At 34.0% G+C, this 12,277-nt stretch overlaps 1 protein-coding gene across 1 annotated transcript in view; it reads right to left on the reverse strand.

The window, feature by feature from the left end:
- LOC131849136 (otoferlin-like) overlaps positions 1-12,277 on the reverse strand; it is a 49,906-nt gene that overhangs the window by 16,411 nt on the left and 21,218 nt on the right. The window contains exons 22-31 of the mRNA XM_059199130.1: positions 12,025-12,216; positions 11,639-11,809; positions 10,923-11,068; positions 10,260-10,420; positions 7,455-7,633; positions 6,233-6,350; positions 5,523-5,631; positions 4,903-5,075; positions 4,386-4,486; positions 2,530-2,678 (exon numbers count right to left, since the gene is read on the reverse strand). Of these exons, the coding sequence (XP_059055113.1) occupies positions 2,530-2,678; positions 4,386-4,486; positions 4,903-5,075; positions 5,523-5,631; positions 6,233-6,350; positions 7,455-7,633; positions 10,260-10,420; positions 10,923-11,068; positions 11,639-11,809; positions 12,025-12,216 (1,499 nt within the window). The remainder of the gene's footprint in view (positions 1-2,529; positions 2,679-4,385; positions 4,487-4,902; positions 5,076-5,522; positions 5,632-6,232; positions 6,351-7,454; positions 7,634-10,259; positions 10,421-10,922; positions 11,069-11,638; positions 11,810-12,024; positions 12,217-12,277) is intronic.

Here is a 12,277-nt window from a genome sequence, read left to right on the forward strand (position 1 = left end):
GAGATTTAGAAAATCAATAAATTACTTATTGGTTTTCCAAATCTCTCACTGAATCAAAAACGTATATAGTAAATTATATACCGTATTAAAGAAACCAACAGTAAGGATTTGTTTATGAAAATACTTACACTTTGGTTCTTCAATACAATATTTATTTTTAATCTAGTAAGTATTTCCGAATAATATAAAACGAGGTAAGCGATTTTTACTAATTATACATATTAATAATGACCGCGTCAAATTTGAAAACAGTATGTATATAATTAGGTAATTAAAACTTGATTCTATCGTATAGTAATTAATAAGATCAATGAAGATACCACTAAATATGTATAAGTTTTTTTTATTAATTGATATGGCAAAATAGACGACGGCCCATGTAATGGCAACCGGTAACAGTTACTTATATATATGAACAGCATTAAGGATATTACATTATCATGCGGCACCCATCATGCCACTCATACTTTGCAATTCCAGAGTACTACGATGTCATGCTTCTTGTCCTGTTTATTCACCCTTCGTCGGTAGATACCTTTTAACTAAAACAAAACTGAAAGATAAAACTGAGGTACACCTACGCATATGACTTATTACGTTTTTATTTCAGAATAAAATATTTAGAGGTACATATTACGTTTTCTAGAAGGTTTTGATCAAAACTAGGCTCATGATTTTAAAAAATATTTAGAAAATATTATACAGCCTATTTACAATACTGCTTTTAAAAAGATAAGGTCAAATATATATCTCTTTTTATACAACTTTAATATACAAGGAAGGGGAAGGGATGTTGTAATGGGGCATAGTTACCCCATTGCTAACAATTTATCATGTTACGTCGACCTCCACGCGATTGCCTCTAGAAACCATCGTGGTTAATTCCTGGTGAATTCGTCACGATGGGCTAACTATAAATGCGTGAGAATCAAAATTTTAACCTTTAAGCTCACCTTAATGTATATTTATTGTTGGGACCTTGGCCCTTAGTCTATAAGCACCCCATGTACAGACATGCGTGTTACAGTCGTGCTGTGTTGAGACTGGACTTAATACAAGCTCCATTATCATACTATTTCATGGAGTTATTTCAATTTCATCTAAATTCGTGAAGGTAATGTCATGTAATTACATGAAGTTCTTGTCATATAATGACCTTCACTAATTTCACTTCAAGAATTTAGATGAAATTGAAATAATTATATTGTTTAATTCGGTTTTCATCTAGGCTAGGCTAGCAGATATTTTTAGTTTTATTTTTATACTATAGTTAGAACTTGTAGTATCAAGTAAATTAGGTTACTCAATTAGGTACTAAATAAATAGAACGTAATACTATTATTATATTTATATTTACGTAATATCTGCTTTCACGGCAGATTCCATATGGGCTTGGCAGAGTAGCACTAATATATTATATACAGCTGACTGTACAATATGCATGTACTCAATATTGTAATCTGAATTTCTATTACAGCAACACAGCATTGATGTTCCACAGAAGTGGAAGATAAGACATATCAAATGTACTGTCTACCCACGCAAGTTAGGGACATATAATACCCCGCAGCTGTTCCAGGTGATATCATAAATCATTATCCAGTCAGCTACTTAAGAAACTGATGTTAACAAATAATAGCACTGGTTAGGAAATATAATACTTTATTAAGATACCTAGGAATGCTTCTTAAACATTGTAGTACTTAGAAAAAGATATCAATGTATAGGGCGCAATGTGTGGTCGCGTCTTGAGTAAGTACTTGTTTGCTTGTTATTACTGAAATCAAATATAGGTACATTCTGTATTACTGAACAATTAATAATACTACATACATAATAATTTAAAAAAAATGAGTATGTTCTGAATTAAAATCTAATAAATTACAGAACCATCTCACCCACGGCAGCTTTCAAACGAAAAAACTGTATCATAATTGGTTCACTCCATTAGCAGCTACGATAGCACAGACAGATACATATTTATATATATATTGATACGTCAAACTTATAACTGTTTTCATTCTGGTTTACAAAAATCTATTTGACATAATTTGTATTAATGAACGTTTGAACGGGTAATAATGGAAACGGAAATTTGACGTATCACATGAACAGTAATAAACAGATATGTCAAAAATTGTTACAATAAAAATATAAGTTAAAAACTGGAAATGTTGTATCATTATTAATTTATCTCGCCGTCAATATATATATAATTAAACAACCGCACAACAGCGATTTACAGCAATTTATTTGTAAGAAAAATACAAAAAGAAAGACAAACACACAATATTACACGGCATTCATATCAACGTTAACAATTCGTTGAGCAACATCAAGACAATTTCGTAGAACACTATCTAAAATGGAAGAGGTGATAATATCCATCTATATAAGGTTGTAATGAATAGATTCATAATCGATTCGAATGGTATTAAAAATTATTCACAAAGTCATAAATAGTCATTGCTTATATTTAAGTAGTATTTCTATTGTAACATAAAACAATAAAAACTCACTCAAACAAACTTTTGAATATGAAAATTGGGATGTCGAAGTACACAGCAATAAGAGACAATACTCCCAAAGAACTGATAATAGCAATCCTCCAACTACGTTGTTTCAAAAGGAAACTTTTACTGAAGACATTCCCGACACTAGATCTAGTATTTTGGCGCCTGAAATCATTTACACGAAAAAACATAAAGTAATAAATTATAAAATAATATTAATTATACACTATTATCTAGTCCCAAAGTAAGAATCATTTTTACTGTGGGCACTAAAACACTAATTTTACTAAATACAATAGTATTTTTTTTTTGTAATTATAACTGCATAATAGCAATGAAAAGTATGGAAAAAATATTTATTTTTAGTGTTTCCGCTGCGTGCATTACATAAACTCTTATAGTTACGCAAAAATATGTAAGTCTGAATTGCTGTGCTTTAAAAGCTCTAACAAAAAGTCTATGACAATATCAATATCTTTATTTTAATATCTTTATTTACTTTTTGATGTTAATCAAATTTCTTCTAAAATAGTGCTTTATTTGCGAACCTTTTTATAAATATGATATTAATCCTTAACCAATTCAATTATTAATACGTTAGTATTTTTGTTAGTAACAGTTTAAATGTTTAATGAATATTGGGTTCGTGTTAAGTCGGTACAGATTACTAATCACGTAATATAGTATAAATAATTGTTGATATACGTAAGCACTTTGAGCGGTATATTGCCGTATGTTTGTTATAAAACGCATTTCAAAACATTAATATTAATAACGTATTTGCAATGTTATCGGAACCCTCGTTGCAGTTTCTGCACACATGCATTATTCTGAAATGTTTCAGCGCAGAAACACCGTTACTAGAATCACACATAAAATGGATTGATATATTGATACTGAATTCCATTTGCTTTACATATCTATTTTCACTTAAAAAATAATCATTATTATAAGCTTATATTATACAGAAGAAATGTATCATTTGTGTCAGTAAAAAAATCAATACAAAACAATTTAATTCTTTTTTACATTTTAGCAAGCTACTATAACGACAAGTAAATCGGCTGTAGTTAGTTTATATGCAAAATTTCGTTTATTATATAATAGTATTTGCATCAATGTAAACCCGACAATATATTTGATATTACAGTCAGAATTAATCATAAATGTAATATAATATATGTATCGTATTTATATAATTTTTTTAATACATACACAATCTTCATAAAAAAAAACATCACGACCGTGCAAAGAATCGAATCCGAGAACATCGGAAATAAGACGGTATGCTAAACCGCTAAATCATAGAGGCCGTTGTATATGATTATAGTCGGATAGATTTGCAGTGGTGGCTACTGATTCAATCTACATTGATCTGACTGCAACTATTTGCATGTATGAATATGTCCGTGTTTGTTTGACAATTTCTATTTGAATTTATTCATAGACTAACGGCCCATGTCTTCGCAAGTTTGTGTAATGTATGACGGAAGTTGCATCACTAAGTGCATGGATTATACATAAATATATTCCGGAAGTAATCCCTAAATTACAGTGTATTTATTATGTAACTGGATTAGCTATACAAGCAACCGGTCCTCCTGTAGATAAATGGAAATCGACGTTTATGCACATGTATAGTACCATGGTCATCACGACATCACGTAATACCCGTGCTACCGCTTAGACGTTGCCATTCTGGAACGCTAGTCTAAAAGTCATGCCTCTGATGCTTGGTGACTTATTAAAGACATCTCACAAAGAAACTTGCTTGGCAGAAATAGATGAAACTGAGGTACCGGAACGACTTTTTATAAAATATACCTAGCTCTCTTCTCCGAATGGCGTCTTATTATAATAATAAATACCTACATTGGTTCAGGTAACGGTAAAGGAGGTCCGCGTCCAAATCCAACAGGCATCAACGCAGCTTTGTATTTTGGCAGCACAGTCATTTCAAGGTCTATAGCTCCCTGAAAAATAAAAAAAAATAGATATACAGTTTCACATACCTCAGAGATCATGGTGTACGATAATACTTGTAACGGAATAATGGACATTGAACTGACTTCAAAGTAGATAAAGTTGCGTTAATTTTTATCTAAATTTACGTATCCAGGATGGTGGGAGATGGGAGGGGGTCTGTCTGCACCTATTGGATAATTACATGCTTTACAATATACTATCCATAAGTTTTGAACAATAACTGTAACTTGACCTACGAAATATTGCTTGATGCTATGAAAACTTGCCCACATCTCCAAGATCATAAAATATATCTTCTTATACTGGATATTAAATTACTACAACAAAATGTTATTTTAGATTACATTAGATTTACTTGAAAAGGTATATGTACAATAAACATTTCAAAATAAACTGTGTTTACTGTTAGTATATTCATCCCACTATTTTTGTCAACAAAAACCAAAGGCCACCAAGCTCTGATTGATCTAGATGAGAATAGATTCACTTTTTTTGACGATTCCAAGACCTTTAAAGTACATTGTTGGGCTTGCTTTTCTCCCCTTGGCAAAGCATTCAAATTCAGCGCTGATGATCCTGTAATATTTATAATTATATCGTAAAGTATATTAGTATGTACAGTAAGAGTAAGTAATTACAAAATTAAGTATCAACAAACTTCAGGATATCGCAAGAGACGAATACAGACACAAAGTTACTGTAAAATACAGTGAAAGAAACATGCGAGTGTATTTGGAATGGTTGATAACTGATATTACAATAAGTAGTTACAGTCGCCTATATACATGAATAGCACTATAGATATCATGTGGCATTCGTGTTCCCGATCATGCGTTGTTATTCCAGAGGAAAAAGATGTTATGTCTCTTATCCTGTAATTTCACTGTCTTATCTCATCCCACCGAAAAACAGCTTATGAAGCAGGCTGCTTGATGACAGCTAAATAATGTACAAGACTCATAAAAGAAAAACACCAACTAACAACAAATAAGTTGTGTGCTAAGAAGTTATATGATAAATTACCCAAATAGTCATCTGAAGATGCAGCATCATTATCTACCACTTGAATTAAAAGAATAGGTGGAAGTCGTTCTTCGTATTCCGTAAACGGTCCAGTTTCTTTAAATACTAACTGAAAATTATTGCTACATTAGTCTCGAGGTACTATCCCATTAGCAGTTTCAACAAAATAACACTCGGAAGTGTATTCCATAAAACATAGAAGACGCTATAAGGATATCGACTTCTGTAAAGTACAAAATAAAAAGCCTGTGATAAAAATAAAATAGGCTCTGCACTGTCTTATGTTAATGCTGAACAGGCTGTAAAGATGGTAACGCTCTATAAAATTATCTATGTATTTATTTTGACACTATGCACCTTACGAGGTAGGCAGAGAGAATCAAATGCACAACTCAAACGAATAATTAATATTCGTAAATATATAAATATAAATTTATACTGTTAGCATAATTTCTTGTAGAAATATAAAAACTAGAACAATTAGAATTTACCTATAGACTGACTTTTTAGTAAATAGTAAATTCTACTTTCGAAGTTTTATAATGCGCTTAAAAAAAGTACAAAATACGTAGCTGGCCAGCCCAACTTTCCAACTTAAATATGAATAATAGTCCTCAGAATTCAGAAACTTCGCTAGCTACGAAACTGGAAAATAATAGAACGGGGAAGATAAGTCTATTCAGCAGTTAATGAAGTAAAATTTAACATACCATTCTGTCAGCATGTTGATAGTAGAATTGAAATATCATACGCCAATTGATACCAATCTCTTTGTCACTATAATAGTGCAAGTCTGATGCTTGAGTTTGGTTAACCGAACCAATCCACCTATTATTATAGCAACATTAGTCAATACAATAGAAAAGTAATAATATTAGTACTTTATATTTTTTTTATTTTTATGTAATTAGGATAGCGAACAACTGACAGTAAGTAATAAAAAGTGGCAAAAATAAAAAATAATTCAAGTAGGACATTTTAGCCGCTTATTATCGAAATTTTTTTTGTACTAATATATTTTCCATTACTTCCACATCAGCATACAGATTTAATTGAGAAGAACTGGCAAGAACCTCAACTGACTTCCTTTTTTTAAAAAACCTGTTTATCTATATTGTGTATCTATGTCTAACATTGAATGGAAATCTCGTGCATATGTGCATTTTAGTGACAAAATTATGATTAAGCAGATGCTTTAAATTTATTTAAAGGTAATTTCAGTATAGGCAATAATATAAGCTATAGGCATATATAAACAGCACAACGAACATCACGTCCTCATACCCATTGCATCCATTACATTCGCTGCAATTCCCGAGAACTAAAGTGTCATAAATGTAGGTGGTTATTTATTTTCTAAACGCGTCCCATGTACACTTTGTTGTTCACGTACAGCAATTCGATTGCAAGGTGATGTTCGCCTATAACATTTATCAGCCATACGTGTGACTCCTGACGTGCCACTCACGTGTGGCCATTTCGTATGGCGACAGATAATATAATATTGTATGGCTAAGATGTTAATCCTCCGTATTGTACACTTTCATTGCCCACTAAACACTTGCCTATAAAGTCAGCTGTAGCGACTGGAATAGGTGAGGCAAATGTAAAGAATAGACGAGTTTGTACAACTGAATGATTGATGCGATGTTATGTCAGCTCGTATGGTTAATTATTAAGTATAAATATGAAATATTGTAATATTGAATAAATAAATAAATAACCCTGGACTCGAACCCACAATCATCGTCACTAAAGCGGCTAAATCGCTAGACCACCGAGGCCGTGAAATCCAGCCATCCATAATCGAATGTTCTTTTACGCTTAAATAGCTGTGGATAATAGTTTAGCGGGAAACACGAGTTACATTAAATAATCCACGATGCTCTTATTACTTATTATTAAAATCATACAAGATAAGAACATGTTTACCCTCTCACAAATATTTCACGAGTGTTTCTTGTACTGTCACCGAATTTCAAACCGTGTATATCCCATATGGTGACTCTTAACTCGTACTCTTCTACCTTGGGTAGCGATATGTCTACAGGTGGGGGAATTGGGAGATTGGTACCAAGTGGAAATATATCTACCCACATTTGAATATTACCCTGCAATAGAGATGCAGAGTATTGGCAAACTGTCTTAACTTTCTAGAAAGATCCATAACTGTATTGTGTATATTAGTATTGACTTAGGCGTAATAATGATATTTATTTATTTTGATAACCCGTACGTGTCACTCCTACTCTCCTCTCCGATCGATTCCCCGTCCAACTCAAATGGGGATCGATATTACGACGGCCTGAGCCGAAGTTAGAACCCCTAGCGGTGCCCTCAGACTGAAGTCCGTCCTCGAGCCTGGCCTTTAATTGGCCTTCAGCAGCTCTTCCGCGAATTGGGAGTGCCATCTGCACTCACCGCCTGTCGTCCGACTGTAAAGGCCAGTTGCGGCCAACAGCATTGGAGTAGTCCGAAAAAAAAACCCTAGTTTTTAGGCATCAACAGGCTATAGCAACAACTGTGATAAAGAAAAATGTGTAGATATATACAAAAAGAATATTTAAACTCTATATTTGTTACTATCCACTTGGTTTAATGTATGCATTATATATCTATACCTCTAATCTTAAACAAAGAGATTCAACTCAAATGACAACAATGGAAATCATATGTTCAGTTTATACATCAGAAATGTCAGAAAACACAATTTCCATTTCCATAGCGCGGAAGGAGACGCCTTTGAAAGGTATTCGACTACGATTTCAGAAAAAAACCTCATCTTAAAACAGCATTCTGATGGCTGAATGTTACGATAAGCGTAATATTAAAGTATTCTTTTGACCACAATAACTACAGTAATATTAATAATAATAATAGTAATCTCAGGACAATTCACACAGCGCCATCTAGATCCAAGTTATGCTAGCTAAAGCTTGTGTTATGGGTACTAGATAGCTGATACATATACATAGATATTTTTTTTTTGTAAATACATATATATTATTTATTTATTTATTTAATTCAGGCTACATGGCCCATATTATAAATACCTTATAGACTAACATACATAAGAAATAATAAAATTGTAGCTATGGTCACGGCACTGACGACGGCAATCTGCCACGGTAGCGCCGGTAGACCACCCCCTTCGGCCAGTAGTCCTCCTTCATGAAGGTGGGCAGCATATTGGTGGGGACCAGGGCCACGAACGCTTTGAAGCTCGCGTTGTGGCTCGATTCCAACTGCGTCACCCTCAATGTCAGGTTGCTTTTAGTCCGGATGTAGTCAACAATGTCCTGTTCCTTGGTAGCGTAGTGTAGGCGGGATAGGTACATTGCCGTGGTCGGTGTTGCGGCACGTAACAAGAAGTTGGGCCCTGTCAATGCTGTGCCACAATGGTTTCGATTGACCCTCTTTGTGCGCCTCTTCTTTTGTACCGTGACAAAACCATCATCGTCACGGTCAGCAGACTTTGTACACACAGGGGTCATTTTCAGAGTCGCTTTAGGCTCATTCCGCTGAGCAGTTGGTTTTTTAGCGGTGACGGTGGCAAAATCCTGGCGCTTTAATAGCACCGCGGACTTTGCTGGTGCTGCTTCCACTTGCAGCGGTGCGGGCGCTCGCGGTGTGCGGGCAGGGGGCGCGGGACGAGGAACGACGTCGGCTCTCGGCGTCACCGCATCGGTCGTAGGTGAAAACGCTGACTCGATAGTCGCGGCGGACTCATCGAGGCATGCTCCACGACGCGTGTTTACATTTCTAGCGTCATCAGATGACCTAGATAATTTTCGTGAATCACGCAAACTATCTACTTCTTTGCGCAACTCAATAATGGTTCCCTCGGACACGTTTAATCGTAGCGTCACATCGGCCAGGCTCTTTTTCAAGGAGACGATGTCCTTGAGCAGGCAAGTAACGTCGACGTGGTCGAAAGTGACGGGAGGAAGCTTGTTAATATCCTTCGCCACAAAAGTCGGCACGTCATCAGGATCGGTCACCTTCAGCAGCGCTATGATATCTTCTAGACTTTTATGAGTGCCGTCGCGTCTGCGAGACACCATCTGTTCGCTCTTGTTGAGAGACTCATAGAGCAGGACCTTCGCCTTCGCGATGTCGTCCTGGCTGAAGTTGGACGTACATATCTGTACTGCACTAATTTCATCCATTACGTCCAGTTTTTGCTGCAGGAACGCGAGGAGCTCGTTAACCACAAGTTTATCACACATGGCCTTAGCAAACTAGCACGGCTTGCGCCGCGCCGATTAATCCGTATATATTTAATTAAAATAATACGTGCACATCTGAACGCGCGTACTGTCAGATTATACATAGAAAACACCCAGACCGATACAAACAATCATACTCATGAATACAAATGTTTGTGCCGTGCGAGAATCGAACCCGCGACCAGAATAGATTACTAGCCGAGCCCACGACTCGTATTCCATATATTTGTTTGTTTGTATACCTATTGGAATAAAATAGACACAGCGTTTTGGTAAAACTCAAAATTATAATAAATACATTAACCATATTCAAATAAGTTACACCATTTATTATATTAGCGCATACAAACAAAGACAACTAGGCAACAGATCTAAAAATCATAGTTTTGTGTTTTCTTACATTGATAAGGTTCCTGTAATTAAATTATTTTCATATATCTTCTATGTAAAGACAGCGATTACTTACATTTTTTTAATTTACCTATATGTATAGAAGATATATACAAACCTGACCAACCCCTGGTTTATGGGGATTATAAAGAGTTCTAGTTTCTACATGTTTCGGCACTAAGTGATAACCACACAATGGCAAAGTATGCCATTGATGCAGCAGGCTTAAACAAATGTTTTCTTTAGTTTCAGACGATGACATGTAGCTTTTGGAACCTTCTGCAAATATCGATTTAGTGATACAATATGAATACATTAAATAAGAAATTCATAATTTATGTCTGGCATTGCAAAATGGGATACTCAACGTATAATACTATAATAGTTGTTTAAACGAAGGTTATTTGCTTTTTGCTGTGCATAGGAATTCAGAGCAATAGAGAGCGAGTACACGGCTATTCTCAGAATAATAGTAACTATGTGAAGATATTTAGTTAGTTATATTCAGTTATTAAGTTTCCATTGTAGTATATATTTTATCTACTATAATGGAAGCAAACATGTTGTATGCATATAAAATTAATATACCACATGCAATAATGATACATTTATTTATTAATCTGTGCTTATTTTCAACCGAAAACCAAGCTTCTCACTTCTCAAATAAAACAAAAATCATTATTATAATGACTGTACGTGTATGATTATTGTCTTTTATCGTAAAAAGTATATATAAAAGTTTGTAGAAGTTCGTAGGTATTAAAAAAACCAGAATGCTTACCTCGATCATTTCCTCTGTATTCTATACCGTTAACGATAACTGTGCCCTTTTCTGAATACACGGGCGATGCGAGATGATTTTTTAAACACAACTCTTCAAGAATTACAGATGGTTTCGATGAGTCACGCCATTTTGTTGCTCCCGTTCTGCTTGTAATATATATTAAACATATAGTATTACTTACTACTACAAATATCAACATAATATATGTATACTACTAAATAGTGAAAAATTTATGGCCTCGGTGATCTTGCACACCGCTTTATTTCCAATGGTTTTAGTTCACCGTTCATAATTAACCGCGTTAGTTCCTCGTACAATATCAACATTTATGTATCGGTCAAGGTTCTGGTATATTATGTGTGTATACAAAGATATATATATGTCTAATTATTTATACCAGTTGCTTAGTACTAATTATATAAGCTCTGTTTATTTTGAGACTAAACGAAACTGTGAATTTTAGTTATTAAAAGAAAATAGGTGTTTTTAAGTAAACCTTAACCATAATGAACTAAAAATTTACAAATATTAATAAAATCACGGGATCTCAGGGATAAAAATAATGAGTTCAATTTAAAAATATACATAACGTGTTATAATCGGGATTTCAGGGAAAAAAACAACCAGGCCAATTTGAAAATATTAATAAAATTAGTTTTAGAACTAATGTTAAATCGAATATATACTGTTTAGATTCTATTAATATTTCTTACAAACTGTATTTATGGGACAGACCAACACATGCTCTATGCTTTGTATAAACTCTGTCTTCTAAATCAATACAGGTACTTCCGATTAGTTCGTCAGGTTGTACTGATTCAAAGTCATACAGTGAAACATTCAAAACATAGTCTTCAGGTATAGTGCATCGGAATTCAAATATCCTAGGACAATAAGACATAAATATTTGACAAGAATGATTCATAAACTTAAGCGTAGATTATATTTATTTTTTATGGAATGGCAAATACCTTACCGGTCCAGCCAATGAAATGTAGCGATTATTCGGCCCATTATTATTTGGTAAGAAAATAAGGGCTCTTTTAAATTTTTAACCTCATTTTTAACAATTTCCATTAATAATTGTAAAGCTATTTACCTTCCAAAAACTGGATGAATTGTATTCGGTACGTATGAAGTACGATCACCCAGACGTTTTTTTCCGCAACGTAAAATAATATAAGGATTGCACTTGCCAGAGAAATCCTTTGCGAGGAGATCACTTCCTTTGACTATATAAACTCTAATCAAGTATTTAGTTGGATCGTTAATTGGATAGTCGTCGAAATATCTGGAAAAAATATTCAAGTTGGTCCTTTCAGTCGTAGAAGTTATATAAAACTAGGGCGTTT

The sequence above is a fragment of the Achroia grisella genome, unplaced genomic scaffold, assembly GCF_030625045.1.
Source record: "Achroia grisella isolate CSIRO2021 unplaced genomic scaffold, CSIRO_AGI_Agris_v1 utg640, whole genome shotgun sequence".
In the NCBI taxonomy this organism is placed as follows: domain Eukaryota; kingdom Metazoa; phylum Arthropoda; class Insecta; order Lepidoptera; family Pyralidae; genus Achroia; species Achroia grisella.